General features: G+C 39.7%; 1 protein-coding gene across 1 annotated transcript; it reads right to left on the bottom strand.

Annotated features, from left to right (window-relative positions):
- Positions 1-32: 32 nt before the first annotated feature.
- WDR44 (WD repeat domain 44) lies at positions 33-27790 on the bottom strand. Its single transcript, XM_074600565.1, has 20 exons — positions 27564-27790; positions 21006-21039; positions 17643-17717; positions 16524-17154; positions 15846-15976; positions 15657-15749; positions 14586-14722; positions 13502-13585; positions 13097-13203; positions 11957-12108; positions 9387-9525; positions 9228-9292; positions 7915-8028; positions 6962-7084; positions 5988-6179; positions 5718-5819; positions 3632-3747; positions 2113-2240; positions 1375-1506; positions 33-940 (listed from the first exon to the last, which is right to left on the bottom strand). Exons 1-20 carry the CDS (start codon positions 27638-27640, stop codon positions 846-848), a joined length of 2727 nt encoding a protein of 908 aa, XP_074456666.1. The 5' UTR covers positions 27641-27790; the 3' UTR covers positions 33-845.

Raw genomic sequence — 27790 nt, forward strand, 5'->3', positions numbered from 1 at the left:
TAAACAAATGAGGAGAACTTAAAACTTCAAGCTACAATGCTTAAAAAATGTAAACAGTTTATTTTACATAGTTGTAAAATATAAGAACTTTCTAATGTAGCTTAATTTTATCTGGAAGGTGAATATGTCCTGGTGCCCGTGAACAAGGAATGAGAGAATTCTTTACACAAGTATTGTGCTCCAGTGTGCAAAAGATTATATATAAGAAAGGAATTTAAAGTCCACCACAATTAAAAGACAACAAAAAATTTTTCACGTCCTGAAGTTGAGAAATTTATAAAAACATTTACACATGGTTGCTGACCCATCAAAAACTTGCATAACTTAAAATTCTGAACAATAGCTACTACAAATTCAAGAACTTTCTCAAATGGAATTTTGTGCAAAGATCAGACTAGATCATTCAGCATTTTTCCAGCCATACCTCCAACCTTCCCTTCCCATCCCCGTTCCTGACATCTAGTGGCAACAAGCACCACAAATATCCTTTTGATATATGGTCAAATTAGTGCACGTTAACCACAAGGCACACACATGTGTGAATACGTTTTCGTGCAGAGACCTGTGGAGGTTCACAATTACATTGCAAAACAACTGTTCGTAGAAAGTTTAGAGTCTAATGTTTGGCAGGATTATTCTTACACATTCCTTTCTATTCTACAAGCCCAGGTGTTAATAGGTAGACACTGCTTTCCAAGGATCCAATATTTGAGTAGCCTTAAAATAAAGATTTAAAAATAAATCAGCCTGTAACATTATTATATTAGATACTTTGCTTTTGCCCGCATTATTTATGGATTTCAATCCCACAGTACCATAGCTTTACGCTGTCAGTTGCAAAACAGCTAAGATACATATTTCTTTTTGTTAATGAAGACTTTGATTGCTCCAGTAAAGTCAGCCGATAAAAGCACTTCTGTGTGATCTGTCTTCAAAGCTCCTTAATAAGGAAAGAGAATAAACCGTTAGTTCATTAAAAAAAATATAAATCAAGCTCTCATTAAAAGATAAGCTATCACTGTGGCACCCTTCTTCCTCTATCGCATTCCTGTTATCTAGCCAATACTTCAAGAAACACCTGCATTTCTAGGAGAGGGACTTTTTTCATGATATATTGGCACAGCTCTACCTCCTAACAGCTCAAGTGCAAAAAAAATAATCCTAAAGCACACAGGACAACAGCTACACGCCTCACTTCACATTCTCTCAAGTTTTATGAATGCAACAGCTGCCAAAATGTTCAATTGCTAAGGCAGTCCATGCAAGGACTTTTCATCTCAAGAAACCTCCCCCTCCCAAATTAAAAGTACTCTTTTTCATAATCTTTTCCTCCTCATACCACGGTATTGAGCAGAGCTCATCTTAAACACCTACCAGAGGGTATGGTATCTGATGTTTCACAATCTTCTCCCTTACTTTCAGCTTCTTGCTTTTCAGAAGTTTCCAGTGACACCATCAAACCAGGATTAGGAGCAAAAATCGCAGATGTGACCACTGCATTGTGTGCTTCAGAAAGACAATCCAACTTTGATTAACTTGTTTCAAGGAATTGTTAATTTTACAAGAATAGCAAATAAAAAAATTTTAGTAAATATCCAAGAACCTCAGTGCTAGTGGTACCAGGTAAGCTCGTCATTCAAGGAGCAACTGTCATTGTTTTATGAACTTAGGGATCTCGGAAGTTCCTTTAAGTGCCCAAAACTAACTGTCAAGAACTCCAAGACACGTCTCATGTAAATATGGTCCCACATTTCCCAAAGACTGTGTGTGCGTCGGAGACAAAAAGAGAGTATGCACTGCTTTCAAAGCCACTTTTACAAAAAGGATCTAAGGATTGATAATTATTTGATTACCACACTTATACACCCAAGTCCTGCCAGCAAAACATTATATCCATTCAGAATCTCTCACTGAACCTGGACAAACTCTTGGCTACTCTGTCTCTTGCCATCCCCATCATGCATCTGTAGAGTTTCCTATGGACAAAGTTTTCTGACAGAGCCCACTTACAATGCATCTTGCTAATCATTTGTTCAAACTAAATGAATAGCACTGCTGAGCAAGTAAAAGGAGAAGATAAAAATAAAACAAAAATAAGAAGCTGATTTTTACCTTTAATGCCTTCCCAAAAGTCATTGCGGTCTCTTCTTACAGATGTAAACTTGCTCAAGTCATGGTATGTGCTCCAAATATAAACATATTTATCTTCTGAACCACTTACAATGTAGGTAAAGTCATGGCTAAAGAGTCAAACAAGGAAGAACATTACTTGTCTTAGCTGTTCAAGCAACTGTTACAGTAGCTCTACAGAGGCCGTGCACCTTTACAAGTGCAATCAGGCTAAGTTCACAATTCAATCTGATCCTTTGTTGTAGTCAATGCAGCTTCAAAACCACACAGTCCTTCAATGAACGTGCAACGCAGGCTTCCCAATGCTGTCCCTCTGGATGAAAAGCTAGTTCTGATGAACAGCACACAGCTGTTCTCCTGCAGCTTCCCACATAGAAGAGGGTTAGTCTAACAGCTATACTCAGCAACAAGAAAATGGCATAATCTTTAAGTGTAATTTACATCTGTGTGAGTCTGGAACCTGTGTGAACCCTGAGACTGCACAATAGGAATTGTTTACAACACAATCACAGGCAAAAAAAAAAAATCCACACAGGTGGAAATGAAAGGCATTCAACAAGATTGTAACCAGATGACTGTATAATGCACACTGACAGATAAAACAGTACCTGCAAATTCAACTCACGTATTTACTTCGAATTTACCTACTGCTCTTACAGCCCTGTAAGTAGAGATGACTTAATTTGGGAAATTAATCTTGAGCAGCAGGGCTGGACAAGATCCCCTCCAGGGGTCCCTTCCAGCCTCAGACACTCTGTGAAATACTGGGTCAGCTTTAAAGATGCTTTCAAAGGCCAACAGCTGACGATCAAGATTAAACTTGGAATTATTCCTTAAGCACTGCTGCCCTCCTCTGCTCAAACATCCAGGTTGAACATATACCCAAGCATTTTCCCCTTTCGCTTCTGCAAGGCTCAAGGAGGGAATAGAACAAATATTCTTCTCTGTCTACTCCCTCTCTTTTACTACCTTAAAAAACAGTATTTCTAGGATAGTCACAGTAATAAACTCAGAAAAGCATCTTAGGACAGCACAGAGAAAGAGGAAAAAATAATTCCAAGTCAGATTTGCAGGCTGTTTCCTGACAGTGATGATACACAGGCAGTGGCCAACAGCCTTGGGCAACTGTTGGTTATCCAACACCTCTGCAACAATACGTGACAAAATTAAGGAAATAAAAACTATTTATCATGGAGGAGAGAAAAGATGCGGTGTCCCAGCCCCACCAGTTCTAGCACAGTTCCTGTATTTACAGCAATAGTAACGGACATGCATCACACTGTCAATACAAAAGGATTCCCAGAGCTCCAGAAGCTCCCTGCTCACCAGCAGTTTGTCATACTTGACCAGAGCTTTCAGTTACCTTTGTATTCTGAGCCAAGCGACATTTCAGAGGTTCAGTTTCATACCAAGGTACACAGATTATTTAAACAAAAGCCTCTGTACTTCAGCCATAGTACTTCACAAATACAACACCACCATTGCTATATTATTGTCTTACCTAAAGCTGGCTTTGATTTGGCTGCTGCTGTTGACATAACCTTTGTATTTCATAGACAAAGACAGATCTCTTAGGTCATACAATCTGATTCTGGAATCATTTGATGTCACTAGAATCTAGAAAATAAATAAATAAAATGTAGAAGTGGAAACCATTAGCATGCCCACGAAGGAGCAACACAGTTCATTCAAACTGTCAGAATTACAGTTCTCTCGATTAAAAAAAAGAAGTAACATAGACAAAGAACAGGCTCAAAGAAGCAGAACAAGATTTAGGACAATGACATTTTTCTTTCTGGTCTTCTGTCAATGGACAGAAGACAACTTCACTGTACCTTGAGTACTATGTTCAGTTCTGGGCCCCTCTGTACAAGAGGGACATTGAAGTGCTGGAGCGTGTCCAGAGGAGAGCTACCAAGCTGGTGAGGGGTCTGGAGACCAGGTCATATGAGGAGAGGGTGGGCATGTTTAGCTTGAAGAAGAGGAGACTGAGGGGAGACCTCATTGCCCTCTACAACTACCTGAAAGGAGGTTGTGGAGAGGTGGATGTTGGCCTCTTCTCCCAAGGGAATAACGACAGGACCAGAGGAAATGGTCTGAAGTTGCAGCAGGGGAGGTTTAGATTAGATATTAGGAAGAATTACTTTACTGAAAGAGTGGTCAGGCACTGGAACGGCCTGCCCAGGGAGGTGATTGAGTCACCATCCCTAGAGGTGTTTAAGAAACGTCTAGATGTGTCACTTCAGGGCATGCTCTAGTGGCAGAGACTGTAGGTTGTTTGGTTGGACTCAATGATCTTAAGGGTCCTTTCCAACCATGAAGATTCTGTGATTCTGCGAATATCATCCTGACTGGTCTGAACCAGAACAGCTGCTCGTTACTGAAGTAAAACAGTGGCCCAAAGAACAGTCACCAATTTGCAGAGGTTATTTTGGAACATATTCCACAATAACACAGCAGAGCAGCTGTTCCAGTGAGGTATGCTGCTGAAGCATAATGACCTATCAATCACAAAGCGCCGTTTAGGGGTCATCATCTACTATATAAGCAAACTGGGCTTTTCTCTTGGTTGATGTGAGTTTGTTTCCTTTCCACATTTGTCAGATCAGATGCTCTAATGTACTTATAAGGAACAGAGAAGTCTATGAAAGGGTTGTCAAAATGCATAAAGGCATTCAGCTGATTAGCCCTTTTATGGTACCTTAGAAGTGGAGCATATTGCAGGTTAGCAGTATGTCTGGAGATGATGCTAGCAAAAGGGTACAGTGGAGTAGCAGACAGATATTGACTCCAACTCACCTAATCGTTTTATGCAACAAAATTGTGACAATTCTTGGAATGCTATCAGCATCAGATTATAGAACTTCCTATTTGTTTTCAAAAGAGTGCATGCTGAGCCGTGTGTCATTACATCATCTAACATGCCAACGCACAGCATCTGATACAAACCCAAAGGCACTGTTGATTTCTGAATCTTCTGCGTGTCTTTGGAATGAAGTCCTTTCTGTGTCATTGAAGAGTATAATACAGGTGATAACAGCTGATCTGCTACTCTATTAGAGCCAACTGTTGGCCCCATATCACCCCTGAAACTTTGTGACAAACTCTTCAGCTTTAGATTACGGCTTTAACACGCAATAGCATGTTTTTTTGCATGATGAGAATTTGACCCTTTCAACTTCACTTTAGACTGAAGCTAAACAAAAGGAGATTCTGAAGAACAGAGCAACACTTGTTTGGATACCAGTTTCCAAGTTTTCAGCATTTTTTCAGCTTCTGTATGAAGCACGTTTCCAAATGAATATTAAATTCAAGAGAGGTTAGTTATGCCAAGGAAGTTTTCACTGAAAGCCACTGTAAGCATTTTATAACTTTACACTGATCAAAGCATAACATCATCAAGAAAAATCTGTTCTATCACTGTTCTATTAGTCTAAATCAGCAAAGAGTAGTGCTCATTTTAGTAGTGCTAAAAGACTTCCGATGGAAGCTAGTGACTATAAACAAGACTTATCACAGACTTACTAAGCACTAGTTATAAATATCAGACCCCAGTACTGAGCCAAAGTTGCACTGAAAGAGAGTACCTTATTCTCTCCAGGCAAGGGTTCAATGCCAGTAATTTTTCTGCCAACTCTATTGCGGCCTCTGGTAGAACGCACATGTATTTGTGTATGGTACTTCAAGTGCTGAAAAGATATTAAAATTCATACTGATTTGAAATAATTGCGTAAAAACTTTAAGCTATTTTGCTTCAAGTTCTAATAAGTTTGTTTCTCGATATTTAAGTAAGCATGACTTTTAAATCTGTTAGTTATTTAACATGAAAAAAATACAGAGTCCCCAAAATATTTTACCTCCGTGTCATAGAAGATGCATCTTCCATCGTACGTGCCTATGACTGCATATTTGCCATTCTGACAGAAGTTGGCAGCTGTAATCAATTTTGTCTGCCCATCTACTTCATTCCATAATGCCACTTTTTTGTCAGGAATGTTCCAGAGTCGGAGTTTCCCGTCCAATGAACCACTTAAGAAGTACCTGTCGTCCTGAGAGGACAAACTACATTAACCTCTGCTTGCGCTATGAGTATGCCCTGATTTCCGTAAAACCTTCCCGCCCCGTTTCTGAACAGCTTCTCTCCAGAACCTCCCAAATAAGAGCTCTCAGATGAGTTGATGATAATGTTTAAGAAGGCTGAAAAGACAATGTTAAAACTACTGGTAAATGGAGTTCAATTTCTTACAGATTTTTGACAAGATCGGACACATGCAGTGTGTATACCTCAAATCAGAAAATTGTTCCTGTTGCCACAGTTACTTTTTACCCTTTCAACATAAGTTAGAAAAATACCAACCTTGTCAGGAGTTGAAAGCTCCTTTCAGAGTTCCCGATACATCTACCAGTTATCTGTGTTCAGGGAACACCAAAACATGTTTTTTCTCTACTTCAGTTTTGCTAATATTAGGAAGCTTTATTACAGTATTTTTCAAAAATCATCAAATAAGATCAAAAATCATCAAATAAGGACAGCTTTGAAAGTTTGATCAGGTTGTAGAGGGTTATATCCTGTCATGTTTTAAACATCCCCAAGGATTCTGTGATCCCTGGACAATCTGTTCTATTTCTTTATGATTTTTTCCACTCCTGGTGGACGCTCCTGGTGAAGATGAACACTTAAAGTTCTAGCATATTATCCAACAGGGATATTTTTAAAGTGCACAAACTCTACTATACAATTTTATTTTATTTTTTAATTAAAAATAAAGGGGGAGGACTCTTTTAATTTCGAATTCTACCTTTCTAGAAGAAAAAGAGCAATTACGCTTACCCTTGGATGGAATGCTATAGCAGTGACAAAGTCTATATGCTGGAAACAGCAAAGACATTCTCTTCTTGATATGTGCCATAATCTGACAGTTTTGTCCATAGAAGAAGAAAGCAAGAAGTAATTCTATGAAACAGGAGAATTCCATGGTTATTAATAGACAAAAAAGTAACAAAATCCAGAAGCAATCAGATCGGTAAAGTCTTACCGATTTCTCTGTTGCCATGCAATTTATCCTTTCAGATAAAATGTTTTATCTACGTTATCATTACTGATTGGTGCTTTCTTTAAGCCCGGTAGACCGACGCTCAGTCACAGAAAATTTTCTGGAAGAACCTCAATGGAAATGTTAACTACTTGGGAAGTAGCTAAAGCATTCAGAGAAGAAACAGCACAACAGGCTTCAGAGAAGGGGTGAGAGTCTCTCCTGCCTAAGACCCTTCAGCCAGACTGGGTTCTTAAAATTACATCTGTATTCCAACGTGCAGACTTAACTGAATAAGCTTTATGTGAAACATTTTTTAAGCTAAGCACAAGGCAATTCTCTAAGTTTAAGATGTATGTATATATTCAGCAGCTTTAGAATCTGTACACTGTGTAAAACTAGTGAAGCATACTGAAGACAAGAAAAGGGGTAACACCACACACCAGAAATCATGCATCTCAGTGGAAATTCCTTCCACTCTAAACAATTTAACCCCAATATTGAAAACAGAATTGTAATTGTTACTAGCTCGATTTCAATTTTTTTAACAACGTCTTAATTAGCAAAGCCCAGTAAGTTTGTTTATTTTATCTAAAGTATTTGAGCTGGAATGAGTGTTGTTTCTACAAACCTTTTCTCTTAATTTCAATGATAGCTTCATTTTGTTTAGGTGTATGGTTCCAATGGCAACTGACAGAAGAAAACAATGAAAACACAGGAGATCTGTGTAGTCTGTATTAAGGTGACTTACTTTAGACCAGGAAAGATCAAGAAGATCTGCTGTATGCCCTTTGTATTTGCAAAACGGTCGTTGACGAAACGGGGCATTTTTATCATCTGGGTCTTCATCAACTCCACTGCAAATCTACCAAGAAGTGTATAGAAACATCAGAAAATATTAGCTGGAAAAATTAACAATAAAACAATTATTGCTTACAAAAAGCAATAAGAGCCAAGAGCCAATAACAATTTGAAGAACAACTCTTCGGACTTTAAAATAAACAACACAGCACTAATAAACAATCAAAGTCAATTTCAAGTACAATCGGCTGTGAAACACCATCTTAAAATTCCAAAATTAAGAAGAAGTTCTACACTTTCCATCCATCCAGCTTTTGTTCAATGGGACGAGCTCAACAGCAATTTAAGCAAACATCTTAAGATAAGCTTTTGGAACAAAGCATATCGACCTTGAAAACCGCATTCCAATTTAGAAAATAAACTGTGAGTTAAAAGTTTCCATGCTTGTAGTGCACACCAAGAACGTTAACTTCCTAATAAGATGCAAAATAAAACAGAAGTTCCTATACAAAAGCTCTCCAGCAAAAGTAACTCAAAACAAGATCACTGGCGTGTGTGGCTAAGTAAGCATATTCACTCACCTAAGGTAAGGAAATATCCACCCCACCAGTGCACGCTAAATAACTCTAACATCTTTGCTTAAACCCTGATTTTGTCATCTGTTTCTTACACTACTGGAAACCAAGTACAGGAAAAAAAAATTAATACATTAATTTTAATGATGGGTTTACTAAAGTATCTGAACACTCTACAAGTCACAGCATCTTACTACCTTTGGTCAATCATATTCCATTTTATTTTGCACAGATGTAAAAAATTTAAAAATGCCAGGTTTTATTATGCTTCTGACTATCCCATTGTTCAGCTTGGCCTTCCTCAGAAAAGAGATCATCAAGTCAGATATTAAGCTTAAGTAATGTTCCGAGGCAAAACACCAAGACAGGAACTTCAACAGTGTGGGTTTTTTTTTCCCTTTAGCATTTCACTCAGAAATCTGCTCCAGGAGGCAAGTTCCCTGGCAGAAGGCCACAGCAAAGCTATGCACATTTTGTAACGCAGTAAGTTTAGTGACTTTCTTTCCTGCTTGCACCCCATGCACATGGGATAACAGTATTTGACTGAAGCCGTCTATTGATAAGACAGTTCATCTATGCCTCAAAGACACAGGCCAAGAACTCTTGGATAAAACAACAACGAAGATCTGGCGTTACAGAACAGTGCAGCCCCTCCACCCCTTCCCCTCCCAATATCTAGTATACATACCCCCGCATCAGTATCGGACTTTGAAGAATTCAGACTCTCTTGAGATGGGGAGGGAGAGACACGGCCTAGAACACAGGCAGAAACACCATGGTCAACCTAAGTTCCCAAATAACGGGAATTTCTAGTGTTTTAGAGCTCTAGTGATGCATAGGAAGATACCTTCTGTGTTGTACTTCATTCGCATGTTATTGAAATAGTCAAAAGCATTCTTTAAAACCCATATTCTTACTACATTGTCCTGTCCTGCAGATGCAAGTAATCGACCACAGTGAGAGAATTTCATTGTCCAGACAGCACCCTGTCAGAATAAAAAAGATCATTGTTTAAGTTACATAAAGTGCCTTTTTCCATACCAAAAAGTTTTTCTATAACGTAAACTGACAAGATTTAGGACATATACGAAATATCACAAGTAAAATGAATTGTACAACACAAAACACTGAAAAGTATGTTAAAACTGGTGGGCGGAGCAACATACTTGCAAGAACAGTTTGAATGGAACAGCTCACGATGCAGATTACTGTAGGAGAGGAGTTAAGGGAGCTCAGCGCTACCACAGCATCCTACGTAAGTGGTACAACTAGGAACAATCAGCAAGGCCGAGTTCTGAGTGACTTTTAACCTGCTACGTGATTTGTAGAACTGGCAAGTATCTGTAGCTCCACTTGAAGTTAGCACAAGCTGCGCTATCACTTTTCTTTTTTTAAAATAGAAATTGTGCTTGGTTACGTCAATTCCGGCAATCAAAGTAAGCGCTACATGTATTTGTTAAATTCAGAATTGGCATGAAGATTTTGCAAAGCCTGTGAAGACAACAATTTTCTCTGCCTTGCAAACTCCAAAGAGTCAGTAGTCAATAAAGCACAGTACCACACATGCAATATTCCTGTTATTTAGAATCACAGAATTGTCTAGGTTGGAAGGGACCTTTCAGATTGAGTCCAACCATCAACCTGACACTGACAAAACCACCACTAAATCATGTCTTTTAAATACCTTCAGGGATGGCAACTCCACCACTTTCCTGGGCAGCCTCTTCCAGTGTTTGACAACCCTTTCAGTGTAAAAATTTTTCCTAATATCCAGTCTAAACCTCCCCTGGCGCAATGTGGGGCCATTTCCTCTTGTCCTATCACTGTTACCTAGGAGAAGAGACCGACCCCTCCTCCCTACACCCTCCTTTTAGGTAGTTGCAGAGAGCGAGAAGGTCTCCCCTCAGCCTCCTTTTCTCCAGGCTGAACACCCCCAGCTCCCTCAGCTGATCCTCACAAGACTTGTGCTCCAGACCCCTCACCAGCTCCATTGCCCTTCTCTGGACGCGCTCCAGCACCTCAATGTTTTTTGTAGTGAGGGGCCCAAAACAGGACACAGCACTTGAGGTGGGGCCTCACCAGTGCCCAGCACAGGGGGACAGTCACTGCCCCAGCCCTGCTGGCCACACTGTTCCTGATACAGGCCAGGATGCTGTTGGTCTTCTTGACCACCTGGGCACACTGCTGGCTCATATTCAGCCGGCAGTCGACCAACACCCCCCAGATCCTTTTCCCTTGGGCAGCTCTCCAGCCACTCTGCCCCAGCCTGGAGCATTCATGGGGTTGGTGTGACCCCAGTGCAGGACCTGGCACTTGGCTTTGTTGAACCTCAGACCATCGGCCTTGGCCCATCGATCCAGCCTGTCCAGATCCCTCTGCAAAACCTTCCTACCCCCCCCAAGCAGGTTGACACTCCCACCCAACTTGGTGTCATCTGCAAAGTGACTGAGGGCGCACTTGATCCCCTCCTCTGGGTCAGTGATAAAGATATTGAACAGAACTGGCCCCCATACTGAGCCCTGGGGAACACCTCTCTAATGAACACTTATTAGGCATTTGACTCCACCAACCTAGCATCCTTTTGGGTCATTTCCTAGATTTTAAGAAGTCAGCTACTGGCATGACAGAAACTAACACAGATGGATTACCACTAGGACTGGAAACTTTAGTTGTGGATGACAAGCTCTGCAGTCAAACTGATTACGTTAGGTCATTATCCTTAGCCTAACACTTAAAGCTGGGGGACTGTTTCAATTCTTGTCCGACAGTTGCTGTCAGCATAAGAATCTGGGAAGCGGGAGTACTAGAATGTATTTCAGGCTCTGCAGGGAAGCATGCACACTTCCAACAGTGATAAATAGGTAGCTTCTCCATCGCATTCTCCACTGGCATCTCTGCAAATATCACATCCTGGTCTCTCCCCTCATCATTCTGATCCACACACCCCATTAATCTCTCCCCACTTTTGCCTCCAGAACCTATCTAGTATTTCTATTCAATACTTGCGTTCATATCTCTAATAGGCAGACTAGTTTATTTGCTGAGTAAGTCAGCCCTACCGCTCTGTGCTCAGTTCTGGTAATGGAACATAGCCTGTTTCAGCCTAAATCTGTAATTGCAAGAACCAAGAAACCAAGTACCACGCAATACCAAAACTCTTCAAGGAAAAGCTCTTGAGAATCCCTGAAGCTCGAGTATCCACAGACTTTCTTTTTCTTTTTTTTCCATTCTGAAGATTTGATCAAACAGCCAAATTTTAATTTCTTCCCAAGAGGTTATTTTCCAGAATGAAACTGCTCGTCGAGAAAAATAAACCTGACAGTGATTTCTGGAGGTAATCAAGTAGATGAAAACTAGAAGTTGAAACTCAGGCTGAATAGATTCAGCGAAACCACATATGAAACTTGTGAGACCTACCATATGCTCTCCACTGAGATCCTGAACAACTTTAATTTGTTCAAAATCATAAGGTCCCTTGAAGCCATGTGCTGCTTTGAACTTAACTGGTCTTGTATAGGGCATCCCTTCATCATCACTGGAAGAGGGATCGTCTTGATCTGTATGGAAGACTAAGAGGAACACAAATTCAGCAGTATATATTGCAGCACATGTTTAATCTAATAGTAAGCAATTGCCAATGCTTTTCGGTAGCACGTTAGTCTTGAATTAGCAAATTTTTACAGGCAATATTAAGATTTTAAAGCAAAACAAGAATACTGTTGCATCAAAGTCTAAAAATACATCTACACTAATTTTAGGTTTCAGTGAATCCAAACACTGAACACTCAAAATAAGAGCTGCTATTCATTTTTGTTCTGCCCCTTTCTTTGCACCAGGTCTCACACTCAGCAAATCCTGCACTAAGTGATTTCTGTCAGTTTAACGCATGCTGAAAATTATCTGTTTCATTGTATTGGTTTCTTCTGACTGAATACACTGAAGTGGCCTGGTGATTTGTCCACAAAGCATAACAATTGCAAAATTGCTGGGGCAAATGGCCAGTGGCACCATAAGATGCTAAAGTGCAGCAGTTCTACGGCACGTCTCTCAGGCTGTGGTTCAATTGGCTTACTGCAGTACTAGAAGTCTGTCCGGAAGAAACACTGATGAAAGAAGGGGAAAATTCAGTTGCAGCTGGGAAATCTCCTAACAGGAGCTCAAACTACATGAGAATTCTAATGGTGGCACTGGTCATCAGAAGACAATCTGATTTTATTAAAGGAAGACAACCCTCACTTCTACCTTTGCTGGAATAACTTTCCAAAAGTTTACATTTTGCTATCCAGACAGCTTTCTAACAGCACAACAAAAATTATAGTATTTAACTGGTTTAGCTGAAAAGGTCTCTCAACTACTACTTTACAAGAATTCATCCTTGTAACCCGCTAGTCTCAGAATGCCAAGCTACAAGCTTTAACTCTAAAAAGCCCCATTAACTGTACAGTGGTAGCATACAGCAGTATATGTTCCTCAGACATCTTTGATTCCTAGAAGCCCAAGGATAAACAGACTAACCTATTAAAAAAAAAAATATATAAAAAAGTCAGTGTCACTGACCTTCATCTCGAACACTCTTAACTTTATTTACAGCACGTTCGCCATATTCTTCAGCAAGGTGCTTTGCTCGCTTCACAGATTTGCCAAGGAACTTTTTCAGCTGGGTCCTTAAAAAGCAAGGGCACTTTTTCAACACATAACACTGGCAAATTCTCTTTTTTTTTTTCTATTATGAAACAGTAGTTTTGATTTGAAATGCAGTATTATCTCTTTCCATAACTGCTTCTTAAAATAAGCACTTAATTTGTCAGCAGTCATGTAATCCTCCGTTTAACTGCAGAGCTTATTTAAATTCAGGTATCACTTATACTTAAAAGGTAACTTGTTCAGAAGTCAGAAGGGGAGCTTCAGCTTAGAAAAACAAAACCTGTCTCTTCTTCGTAGGGACATGAAACAGCATCTTACGTTTTTTGCTTTAACCTCCCTCCATCAGAATCAGTTTGCTGTGTCTGCATTTTGTCTTCATCATCAGACTGTGCTGCATCGTTACTAGGAAATACAGAAATGATTGTTTAATACAAAATCATAATGAATCTAAGTTGAATGAAACATCAGTAAAGTAGGATCTGGGTTTTAGAATACACCTTTATTCCTTCATGTAACACACTGGAAAAACATGGACATGTTAATCAAGTAATAAAATAGATCTTTCAATTCTTAGGGATCTTCATACTAAAACTGTATAGACTCTCCAAATGCCAAAGATACATTACTCCCACAAACTTCAAACTTAAGGTTATTGAGACGCTTTGAAAGTTAAGAGCAGACAAAATACATTACATTACTAGAAACTAGTAACATGCCACCTTGTTCTCATACCTTGCTTTCCATAAATCAAACAAATTAACAGTGGTTAATTCTGAAACCAAAGTTTGTACACAGAAGAGTACAGTCCTACAGAAGTGAGGTTTTCAATGACAATTCTGCAATGCAAAAAACCTAAAAATTTTCTGAGGTACAATTCACATAAATCTAGGCTTTTGAAAAAAAAACATCCAGACCGGTACGATTTCCTGATCATTAAGAAATGGTATTTTCTATCAAAGTTTACGAACAGACTCAGTTTTAAACATTAGAAGGGCCTACAGCCCTGTTGAGAACAGGAAAACCTCAAAGTAGTCCCCTATACTGCTGACCACATCTTCAGAGCACCAAAGTCTACTAAATTAAACACTGAAAAAGCTATGGGGGTGGAGGGGGCAGGGCAGCATCAACAACATAAACTGTGTTTAATTCAGTATAGAAATAACAACATTTAGCACATCAGGTGCTAACTGCAGTTCAGCTGGATTTTCAGACATACTTGCCTGGCAAGTTCCAATAATATCAACAACTTTTAGTTGGCTTAGAAAAATTCAATAAACAGTCAAGTTAATAGAGAACTGGAAATTAGCACAGATGGGTTGTGACTCTCGTTACTTGTGTAAGACCAGGCCCTATGTATGCAAAAACTACAACAGCAACCGAAACCTACTATCATCATTCATACCTGACGTATTCTTTAGTTCTCCTCATGATATGCAAAGTTAGGGGATTAATGCCTGTTGGCAACTTTTCTTCTGCCAAACTCAGGGGTATTTCTTCACCTGTATCAAGGTTTTTTATCATTACACTTGCTAGAATTTCCTGTGGAAAAAATATGATGTGAAACCAAGATGACTTGATTAGACTCCAAAACCTTGAGCAAAATATAAATAATTGGATCTAACAGATTATTTATCTTAATGGGAAATTCTGTAGTCACTATATATTTATTTTACAAAGACTAACTCTAAGTTAAAATTGCCTTTAGCGTGTTAACGCGAACATTATCAACCACTATACACAGATGGACAATGACATGTCTGTATAGCTGCATTTCTGATTTATGAAACCCAGGCTTGTGATGACATCAGCCACTGCCTGACACCTTCCACGCTGGTGTCAAACATACTAGGTAATTAAGACATCGAAGTCTTCCCTTTCAGATATTTTAACAGCTGTAGTGTAGATTTAGTCAAAGACAACCTTTACCTTCAGAGAAAAAGCATTCAGACCTAACTAGTACTATACAAATGAAAAGGGATTTTTGGAACATCTCATGGAACACATACGTCTGTTCAGCAATAGCAAAAAAAGCTATACACAGATATACACAAACAAAAACTGGCAGCAGCCCAATAATAACTTCCATTAATCCTGATCGTGTTAACTGAAGAAACTATTTTTTAATATGAGGAAAACCATACTCCTATTCCTGACTCCTTGCCCTTTTAGATGCACGATAAACACCAGGTTTGCTGGTGAAATCTCATCACGTGTTTGCATAGCTACAAACATGAACTCACAGCATTTCAGACCTATCGCAGCTTACACTTTCAAACACTAATACCACATATGACTCGGGGACCACAAAGTGCTTAGGCTGACAAAGCCAACATGCCATCACTCCTATTAGCATCTCCGGTCACAGTATACAGTGGTTCGGAACGCAGAGTGACACGTGACGACTCAAATTCATTCAACAGACTGGAAAAGCAAGCACAAGAATGTACTACGTACAAACCACATTGATTAATACCTCATCCGTGAGCTCTCTTCCAGAATTAGACCTGGGTCTTTGTGGTCCAAGTACTTCATTTGTTGTTTGGCCATCGGCTGCCTTCCCATTTTCCTGAAATTTTGCAGACATAGAATACCTTATCTCTACCGTAACACTAAAGTAATAGAAAAAATTACAGTTACTGAGTTTATAACCATTTCCCAATACCTGTGCAGTGACTATTTTATCTCCACTAGTTGCACTTGCCAAATCCAAAGAAGGCTGAGAATCTTTAGGCATGCCCTCTGTCACCGTACTTGGAGTTAAAAGACCACCAGCTGTGAAGTTCTCTCGAGAAACTGAAAAGAGATGTGTATTAGAAAGAATATAACGCTTGCCATAGACAGGCTATGGATCGTTACACTCCTAACATCATAGTTACAGCCCTGAACATGTTTTCTGAGAAGTTTGATTTTTTTTTTTAAACATCAAATGCCACCAAATTTGCTTTATCAATTACGTCTTTAATATATAGCTGCAGGCACAGGCACGATTTTGCGCCTAGTCCTGTTAGGCTTTATTAACAATTATTTTTTTTTTTTTAGTCATCTTCCTAGTAGCCCAGGGCTACTCGTTCATGAGACCTCAGTCTACAGCTTCTCCTTGCTACAGAAGTAGCTATTTTGGTAGGAAGTGTTAGTTTACACAAAAGTCTATGTATTAGGAATACTTGTAATGCAAAAGGGTGTTTCGCCAGTGTAAGAAGCTAAGATTGTTGAAGAATTTGGTTTTTTCCTCATTTACACATCAACTTATCTAAAATCACAGGACAGAACGATTCTTCACTCAAAACACAAAACCAGTAACCGTGTAGATAACTAAAGCCACCTAAAATAGAATACTTGCCTTCTAAAACAGGTTTCTGCACTTCAAAATCCAGTTCACTCTTCTTCTTCCGGGGTGGTGGAGCTGGCCGTGCAGGTGGTGGTGGTCTCGGAGGAGGAACATTTGTTGGAGGTGGTGGCCGTGCTGGGACAGGTTTCTTTGTGCTAGCAACTATATCAGGTTCTACAGTAAGCTGCCTCGGCGGTTTTGCTGGAGGCATTTCTTCTGCTGTAGAAAGGTCTTTGGTAGATAAATCTGAAGCCACTTGTTCTACAGTATTTGCCTCTTTCTTGTCTGTTATGTCCTCATTTTTTGATGTTTCTTCTTGTGCTTCAGTTTCATGCATTTTATGGTCAGTTGCGTTTGTTACTTTTGTTAGTTTATGAGTTTCTTCTTGCTCAGAAGTAAACAAAAGCTTCCCTGACTCCAATTCAGTGTCCTTACGTATGCTCTGATACACCGGTTCTCCAGCATCTCCTTGTAATGATACTTTAGCAGCCATTACATCTGGAATACTACTAATGATACCTGCTCCAGAAATCCAAGCATCTGCATCTGAAGTTGGAACAGTCAGTTCTTTTCCTCTAGAAGCTAAAGAATCATCATCCAGTTGTTGTGCCTTCTGGCTTTCTTCTATAATACTGTCAATTATCTAAAAAACAAAACCAAAACCATTCTACAGTTAAATAGCAGGCATTTCTGGGGTCCACTTACCCGTCAGTCTGTACAACACCTACAAAACTCTTCCATTGAAGAGTTGCTTTGTATACAAAAATATATTTTGTTTAAAAGTTCTGGAAACCTAGGTGCAGAAATAGATATAATTGAAAAATAAAACAGAGTGACTACTCTCCATTCCTCTTTAATATACTTTGAGAGGAAATTAGGAAACAGGAGCTGTTTACTCTTCAGAGTTCTCATGCACTGCTAAATATGATCCTGCAAATTATACAAATAATTCATCACTGGTGAAACCTAAATATGTTTTTAGAACTCCTAGTTTCATATTTACACTTTGGATAGACACTCTTACTAACATTAACAACAAATTCTAACCCATGCTAGTTTCAGATTGAAGACCAACTGTCAATTTAATATTTCTAGTGTGACACTGGAAGCACAAAACAATGTTTAACTAACCTCTTTTGAATCATCTTGTTTTATTTCTTGTACGAAGGTTTCATTTCCAGCTTTGTGTAGCTTGCTGTCTGTGTCCTATGGAAAAATAATGGCAGATATCAATAAGATGATGGTAGTAAGTCCTGATGATCTAACAAAAACATAGCTACAACAAATTAAATAGCATAAAGGACAAGAATTCTGCTACATTTTCACACATTACTGCTGTCAGATAGACGTTTAAGCAGTAATGCACAGTACACATGAAGAGTATTTCACACCACCATGCACAGAGAGAAAGCCTGCACACTATTAAACAAAAAAGGCAGTTATCTTTAAGATGTTTCAACCTCAACTAAAATAAAAATGAAGGTAGCATGAAGTTTAGAGAAGCATACACATTTAATAATCTGCAGCAAGGAAAATCCACATTAAAATATTTTTTTCCTTTATCAGCTTGTGGGAAAGGATGCAGGAACTCTATTATCGCAACATATAATAAAAAAAATCTTCAAAATTTCCAGATTAAGTCAGGCAGATCTATCGAGCAGTCACAAATATGTCTCTGAGGTTCTGACACAGAATCTTACGTTCTACAATTTATTCCTAGTGCACATTGTCTATTTTTGCCATCAGTCATCTTCATGCAAATCCTTCCAAAATCTAAATAAACTGCAGCAGAACAAGTGAAACAACTGGATTTAAGCAAAAAAAAAAGAACATTTCTGGATGAAAATCATCATTTGGATGAAAGACTCCAAGAATATTCAAAGCTAGTACACTATTTATTCTTTATATATGTATAATAAACACTACCAGGTTATTATACTACTGATGTGAAGTCAGCTTGCAGTTTAAGAACTATAGTTTTGAGATTTGCAAACAGCATCAACACTTTGGCATATCCTACCAAACAAAGAATTAATAAAAGCAATTAACTAAAGGTGGCCTTGTGTGACACAATAATGTAGTAATTCTTTGTAATAGTTTTAAGCCTTATTTAATTAAAAAAAAAAATCATGCTTAAGATAGGCAGCCCTGGGAATATTAGAATTAGATTACACTTTGGGCATTGTCGTGGTTTACGCTGGGCCTAAACATGGGCATGTAAGCATAGGTATTCTATACAAAGTCTTAAAACAGAACTGAAAATATTCTAGTTGTGAGTGAATGTATTCATTGATTCCTGAAAAATCTTAAGTTCAGAAAAGCAAGTAGTTTATACCATAGAAGGATACTGCTTTAACCTCAGTTAGTATGGTCTAGTAGGAGCTTCATCATATGACTTCTGTTCTACATAAATTATTGAACACAGTGCCTACAAGCATATATATTAGCAATATCTAAAGGGGAATCTGACAGAATCCTTGATGTTGGGAGGGACCTGTGAAGGTTCTGTAGTCCTCAAAGCAGAGCCAACAAGAACAAGTTGCTCAGAGATGTGTCCAGTCAGGTTTTGACTATATGCATGGTCTATTTGGTGACCAAAGCTGCAGATAAAAGCCTGTACTTGTCTCACAAAAGAGAAAAACTCCTCACAAGTGGGTCAAAGAATTAAGTTATTGAGCTTGAAACACTAAAAAAACAAACATATCTCAACTGACTCCCTGAGTTGAGATACAGAACTGCTGTTCTACTCCTCCTTCCTGTCTACAGATACAAAATTCTCTTCTGTTGAAGCCAGCAGTCTCCAAACTGTCTCCCCACAATATTAAAGCCCCCAAAGGCTAGCTGTTGTTATTAGAAACTATTGCTGTTAGGCTAATAATTTACTTTCGCTTATACAGTTTTGGATATGCACAAGATACCTAATGCCCATATTGAACGGGTATTTTTAAAAGACCTCTACATGGTTTTTTGGATCTTGACAAGATTTAGAGTGACTGTTGGGTACAGGTACCTAAGAAATTTCTTCTTAGACTTTTTTTAGACACTTAGCTAGTCAAACAGAATCTTTATAGCATACTAACATACTATAATATGCTTGAAAACAACATTCAACTCTTGCAGACAGCCATCTTTGAGAGTTCTGACCTCAAGAAATGGTACATCATGCAGACAGCTGCAGTTACAGAAAATTCTTCCTCCATCGCCACTTCCTCCCCCTCCTTCCACAAAGCTTTTTGAATCTAAACGCAATTTCTACCTTGCTTTATCACTAAAATCTATCTTCAAAGGTATGACGACTTAAATACTTAAGTGTAATCAGTGTCTACAGAAGCCCATTACATTAATTTATAATTTTATTGACATTAAACTCACACACCTGTTAACTTTGGACTTAGGAAATATTTCTTACCCATTCCAAGACAAACTATACCATTAGTCACACATTCACTCAACTGATACAGCACCAAGCAGAGAAGCAAGTACTTTTTCCACCTTCAAAAACTTAGCTTTGAGCAAGTGACTTAGAAAAAATAAAAAACCTACAAGCAACATAAAGAACTCCATAGTTAATAAATCAGTGAACAACACATTAAAGTTAGTTTTGAAGTTCACTGATTGCACTGAGTTTAGTCAGAACGATAGAATGACATTTCTTGAAAGACTTACACATGTAACACTTAATGATTAAAGGAACAGTAAACAGAACACAAAATAGGGGACAAGTCTCTGTTCCATAAGAGATACCATGAGATACGGTATCACTGTGAAAGGATTGATTCAGAGCAGAGTGCTTCTGACAAATCAGAGGCACTATTTTCACTATGATTTCCCAACACTTTGCAGACAAAATGCCAAGCCTTCTTTACTCTATGGAACAGTGTTACATAGCATCACCTTTGGCCTTCTGAGACCAGGAAACAAGCATTATTTGTACAGCATTCCAACCCTTCTCTTATTTAATGCGTGCCAGATTCAGCTGCACTGTCACTATGCACAGATGCAGCATACCAATTACCTGCGTGGGAAGTGGCAATGCTGTCTCATTAAGTTAAATATAGTGTTTTATCTTCACATAACCTAGAGGGGAGGCTTTTGAAGTACAAACAGTAAGATTTTTCTTATTTTGAAGACAGAAGAGAGCAAAGTCAATTATTTCATATAAAACAAGACCAAAAACCAAGTGCTGCAGAGACTTGCTTACTCCTCACAAATCACTTGAAAGAGGATAGTCTAGTAATTAAGTAGAGCTCAATTAAATTGCGCACATACATTTCAGAATAAAATTAGCTTCAAGACATGTTAACATACCCTAAAGAGAAGTGAAGTTGGAGCTTCAAGAGATGTAAGCACAACAACTGCCACCTACAACAAGGAAAGCCTGTAATTTCCTGTCTGTGTAGATGTTAGGGCTACTGTAGTATATCCACTTTAGGTAGAAATGCTCAACATCATGCTCATCAACAAGAATTTAATTGATTTTAAGAAGAAACTCACCTTTAATAGATGGGATCCGACTTTCATTGGTGACCTGTTAGAAAGAGATGGAAGAGTTAGGCACAGCTCCAAGAAAAAAAAATAAGTCTCTTGACAGTAAGCTTCATGTTAAACAGTCTTTAATTCAGTCTTCCTTTACAGTGAAAGTATACTTGATACTTTAGACCAGCAATGGAGTAAATGCTTCTCATACCACTCCTTTACACAAAAGGCTCCAAATAGTTAAGCGCTCAATTGTTTGTGCAGATCCACAGCTCCTATAATCCCTGAGAGTTTCTCAGCAGCATCTTCTAGAAATCATATTTCTATCACCCTTTTCTAATAAAGTGATGCTATTCCAAGTACAGATAAAAAAATTATTTTGCATTACAGAGAATTTAAAATTAGCACGGACAAGGAGCACAGGGTGGATATCAAAGAAACCAAAACTCTCAGAAAGCAGAAGTTCAAACGCTCTAGTAGCTTGCAAATCAAGTGCTAGAACCCTGATCTGCAGAGTCAACGCTGTGATAGGCATGCTGCCCTTCAGCCTCTCCAGCAAATGCAAGGTCTTGTTTCTAATCTTGACACTTGGTATAAATATAGGTATTTACATTAAAAAAAGAGGGAAGTAGTTTTGCACTACTTTCCAAAATCCATACTCTGAAACAGTGAATTTGCATTAGCATCCACTCACACATAACCTCTCATTTCACTAATTACATGAGAGAACAAGGCATCTTAGGGGAATGGTATCAAATAATTACTTCTCTTCAGGTCACCACTCAATCCTATCAGTGAACAGTCAACTCTTCCTAGATCCTGAACTTATACTTTCCACAGGATGATATTTAAATATTGAGTCACACAACAGCCCAGCTGGCTACCAAGGCCAGTGACACTCAACAACTTTGAGTATCATCTTGTACCAAGCAACACAGACAAATATAGAAATCTCAGTCTAATTTGCCCTTCCTGACTCCAAAATCACAGTTTCAAGGGACAATAACTTCTGAAAAAGAAAACTATTTCCATTTTATTTTTGAGAATTTCTGTTCTGCTCTTTACTGTCTGAAAGCATTTCATCGCAAAAAGAAAAGACCACATTTATACAGCAGAGTTAAGTAAACAAGAAAGTACAGTGGATTGGTATATAAAGACTGTAGCATTTGTAACTAATTTAACGCCTTAAACCTAGATGCTACTGTCCAGATATTGACACTTAAGACGCATAATATCCTTAACACTGTTTTGAGGTATAATCCTCCTGGAAGATCCTAACCCCAGTGTGCAAAAAAGAGCAAAATCGGTATTTTGACGTGAAAAACCAAACACATCTTTTGTCTTCCAAAATATATTGCTGGGAAAGGCCACAGTCTTCACTGAATTTCTGGTTACTGAAACATTTTCAGTTCCACTATCAACTCTTGGATTGCCTTAGAAATAGTGGCAGAAATGTGTGTCAGTTCATAAATCCACAAGTTCACTTTAACAATGAAATATATTTATAATTACAACATTAATGCCGAGGCTTCAGCAAGGTGTAGGATCCTATAGTAGAAGGCATTGCTAAGACTTTACAACCTAAATAAAAGACAAATCCCTCAACTGCAAATAGATACTTTCATTTTCTATTGTGACACTTCCCACCAATTAGCACGTCACTTCTGGTCAAGGCAAATCGTTCCTCCACTGGTAACACAAAATATGAGGTTCAAAAGACACCGCTACCCTTTCAGACATCTTTAGTTAATTAGCTTTGTGGAAAATCCGCACTCAAACTAAACCAGATGTCATTTCCCACTCTCATGCATTGCCTTGGGAAAAAGCTGCTCAAGTGCTAAAGGTTACAGAGATAGCCAGTGCAGAATATAACACGGTGCTGAGAGCTTGATACCGCACACATACATGTATTATGCCAAGGTGAAGCTTTGTCCTTGAAATTACACACTTTTCAAACACTGCAAAGCTTCCATAACTGTTTGGCAATAATCCCAGTTTCAGATCACTTTATAATATAGCCAAATAAGTTTAGTGGCTTGCCTGCGATTATTTGAGCTACATGTTTATAGGCATCACCGCTCCCTAAGTCATGATTAGTTGCTGCTTATATGCTATTACATTTATAAAGACAAAGCCAGTCACAGAATAAGTTTGGTAACTGAAGTCTCCTGTAGATCAACATTACTCTGGAATGGTCTTGCCTTCCCAACTACCTGTAGTTACCAGCTTTCTCCACTCCCTGGTTTTACTTTAAGGCCACTAGTTTTACGGATGCAGTATCTGAAATGCTTGCATCTTTCAAAAAGTATATTTAGTGGCAAAAATACCTGAAAAAGTTTGCATGAAGAAAAATCCAATGATCAAATACTGATTTTGCTTTGAAAGGTCTGTAGCTTTACAGGGTTATCAGGCAGAACATCAAGACTGAGGCAAGCTACATAAAACGTAAGGCAAAAACTGAATTTTGTTTTCTAGTATGATTGTTTAGTAAATAGTGGGATTCAAAAATTGGTAACAATAGATCTTGTAGACTGCATTTCACATAAAACGCTTCTAACAAGTTTTCTTATATACCACTGTAACACCAGTTTAACAAAGGTTATCTACAAAGATTAAACAAAATTCAAAGAAAAATCCCATTTCACCTGCACAAACAGAGCCAGATGCCTGATTAATCTGAAATTCAAATAAACTTCTGAAGATTTTGGGTTTTTGGTATTTGTTCAGCTGTCAAATTCATCTTAATACTGACCAGACTACAGGAAGCCGCCACCGCCACTATCAGGTAGCTCCAGCCTAGTACCTACTTGAAATAAGCTTCACATTTTCAACACATTGTTGCTAAGATTTGTAATGGAAAACAAAACATTTAGCCCATCAAAAAACCCCAGTGCTGTGAATGACTAGCCATGGTCAAACCCCAGAACCAGACAGCCTGCTTTCCTGGGAGGATGTGCATTCTTACAACGCAGGCGTGCTACAGGCAGATGAAGAGACGTTTAAAGCATATGTGCAGTAGCAGTGCACTGCACAGAACGCACAGGTTCAGCAGCCAGCCTACTAACTGTATTTACTGCTCTCCTTCAGCTGGCAGAGGCATGCGATTTTCCTCCCTCTGACCTGCAGCTGGCCTGGGAGCTACTATGATTCTTGATTTAGCTCTCTGTGGCAGCCCACACCTCCAAACCCACAAGGATTCATTCCTGCAGTGCACCCTTTGGGGAACAAACACTGGAACTTCAGCTAACTCAGAACACGGAAACTCGTCTGCAGTGCTGCAAATCACTACAGCAACATAACTAACACTTCACCCTCCATCTGTTTGCTGCCAAGATCAGTTTTGCATGTTGGCTAAAATACACACCAAGAAAAAAGTTGTACTGAACATGTCCCATGTGTCAACAGGGCACAACTTAACGTTATACAGCTTCCTACCAGAAGAAAACTAGATTCTTCAGGAAAAGCATTAAAGCAACTTCAAAATGACAGAACTACTGAAGTTAGAATTCAAGAACTTAAATTAAAGTACCAGAGGATATTTTTTGTTATCTACACCATCTCTTAAATCCAGTGCCTTTTGTCTGGTTTCTGATAACAATTTTTAGGATACGAGTACACTAGGAACAAACTTGCCCCTTACTGTTAGGCATATGACGTTCAAACTATTAGGTTTGGCAGTTCTTGATTTCAGAGTGGGAGGATCGTTTTTCTTATAAATAAAATACAAGAGTGTCTGTCACGTGCCTGCATCCAAACAAGTGTGCCTTACTTCATATTTTCCTTCTCTCAAAACTGACATTCTCCCTCGTGGGACAGTTCATGCCTCTAAATTTCAGGATCTTTTCCTAAACGTCTTCCATGGTTACAGTCTTTTGAAAGCAGGGGGACAGAGGTTAAATATGGGCCTCTTCTGTCCTCTCTCCCTCTCACTCCACTCCTCTGGCTACACAGCAAATAGATGCCTTCACTGACCAGTCCACAAAGACAGCTAAGTGTTTCTTCTAGGTCTAGAAAAGCATTTAGAAACAGACACAGTTTGGGACCTAGTTATCTAACAGAAGGACACTCTCCACTCATCCTGTCAAAAGCAGAATTACACGTAAAAGGAAGGATCTACAGCAGAAGTGAAGCATACAGGCCTGGCCAGAGGGGACACAACAGCCTCCAAACATGTGGTTTAAACACACTTCACCTTATGGAAGTCATCAATCCAGGAGAGCTATCTCAGTCCACTATTGTCCAAAAGAAATATTTTGTAGCAAGTGCTGTAATTTTTGCTAAGTAATTCTTAAAGAGCACCAGTTATACATGTACTTGAGGATGCAGATTTGGTGCTTTCCTTGAGAGGGGGGCTTAAGCATCAGTACCTATTGATTTACAGCAGGAATTGGTAGCTTACATACAACTTGAAAATTCCACTCTTCCACAAGACAATTAATAAAACAAATAAATAGCAAAGAAGTCAGCAAGTTTACATAAACAGGTGTCACCACTTTGAGAATTTCTAGATCAGCAGTTATTAAACTTATGCACACAGAACTTGGGGCAGGGGGGTGGAAGCTACAAACTCCACATTTTTAATGAGGGCAAATACATCTACACCGCTGCACTAAAACCCGGCTGTAGCACACGCTGCCAAAAAGGATTCCCAAGTGCTTTTGCTGATCACCAAAACACTGAATGCCTTCAAGGCACACAAGGAAATGCCCTCAAACTGCAGAGGGCAACATGTGCTTGTTTTCAGTTGCCTTTCCTCCAACAAGAAGGTTTTGATTTTTTTTTTTGTGGGTCCCAACTCAATGCCATTACACATGCACAGGTCTGAAAACTAGAATCTACAAGCCTGCTTCCAAGAAATGTCCAATGTAAATGTGAAATTAGCTCTTAAGAAATCTCAAAACTTATTTAGAGAAAATACTCTCCATATTGGTTTGCACAGATTAAAGAGCAGACTGAATTACAGATTCAGTACCTGTATTGCAAAGCCCTCAGAGATCACCTCCTTACTTGACTCAAGCTGACAGAATTCTATCGACTTGAGTCAATGATGCAACCTTACGGGTTACAGAAGAGAAATAGAAAAATTAGAAGCATCTTTCATTTTAATTTCTAGTGAGTGACTCCATATTATCAAGTTCTGCTTAGATACAGGTAGGGGAAACCTGCAAAGTTGGTGTTATCTGGATCAAACACAGATAACACATGGCGTTATCTGGATCAAAAAAAAAGAAAAAAAAAAAAGCAGGATGTGCTGTTGGGCCACATTCAATGCTCACTTCTACCAAAATGTCTGTGTCCCCCTTCCTGCCTGTGGCTCCTAGCCACACAATCTTACACCTTCACCTTCTCCTGTTCCCCATTACCACGCCAGGTTGCAGCTGTTTTAACTTACTGAATAGTTTTTGTTGTTTCTAGCTTTCGGTTGATTAAAATTACTTTGAGTTAAAGCAACTTGCAGAAGGGTTTGATGATCACTAGTGGCAGAACAAGGTAAGCAGCTGGTGCAAAACCTCATTTTGGCACAAAAGCTGTTCGTTTGGCTTACCACGTCTCGTGGAACTGTATGCCAAGATGCGTTTTTCATCAGGCTATGTAAAAAGCTAAGTTCAGAAAAGCTTTGATACAGGATGTGTGCGTGAGGAAAACAGGTCTAGTCTTTCCTTTGTTTGAGGCATCCAGTGACCACTAACACACAGATTAAAACAGGTCCTTAGTCAATTATTAAAGCTTCAAATGGACGGATCCCACAATCCATATCTTATTGCTTTTTGAATAAGGTACATGAAACCTCATCCTGCAAGGTCAAACAATGGAGAGGTTTGGTCCAGGCTACATGAAAAAAAGAACTGATACAAGCCATAACCTGTTTAGCAAACAACCAGAAAGAGATATTTAGAATTTAAAAAGAGGGAGCGTATTTAGCTAACACCAACAATATGGTGACACAGTTAGTTTTGAGGTAACAGCAATAGGAATCCGTAAAATACCGTTGCAACTTCGCTACACAGAATCCCACACTGGCTAAATATGAGAAGCATCAAAGCAACACCATCAAAAACAAGCGACAGAGCACACTAGAAGTTGCTTTACATGCAACAACATTTAGCCTGTTGCTGAAGAAGCTCGCTCTCTCCTTTTCCCTCAGAAAAGCTGTTATTTTTATCGTATTTCAGGGATTAGCGCTGTCAGTCCCGATTTCATCTCCGCACGTCTATTCTAAAAACTACATATTGCCTGCCCAAGGAAGACAGATATGATCTCATCGCGATAATGGCTGCTGCCATCCCCACAAGCCTTAGGAAATACATGGAAAACTGCTCGATTTCTTCGCATCCTCCCGACTTTCGGGCTCGTCCCCGGCTCAGCCACCCCCCACCGGGCGCAGCCCCGCCTGCCCGCTGCTGGTCCGGCCGGGCACCGCGCTCCCTGGGCGCGGAGCCGCCGGAGGGCGGCGGGGCGCGGGGCAGGCCCCGCTCCCGCCCCTCAGGAGCTCCCCGAAGCGGTACCGGGCGGGGGGCAGCCTCCCCCCCGGGCCGCGCTGAGGGAGGGCAAGGCAGGGGAGGGCGGCGGACTCACGGCGCGGGGGAGGCGCCCGCCAGGTGCACGTCCTCGGCCGCATCGTAGAACTCCTCGGTGTCGCTGTCGGAGGCCATGGCGGCGCCGGGCCGGGCCCAGCCGCCGGCAGCGCAGCGCAGGGCCGGGGCGGGCAGGGCAGGGCAGGGCCGGGGCGGGCGGGCAGCCGGCCGCCGCCACCTCAGGGCAGGACGGGCGGGCGGCGGCCGCGCGGCTCTCGCGAGCGCGGC

This window comes from Larus michahellis, chromosome 9 (assembly GCF_964199755.1).
Source record: "Larus michahellis chromosome 9, bLarMic1.1, whole genome shotgun sequence".
Taxonomy (NCBI): Eukaryota; Metazoa; Chordata; class Aves; order Charadriiformes; family Laridae; genus Larus; species Larus michahellis.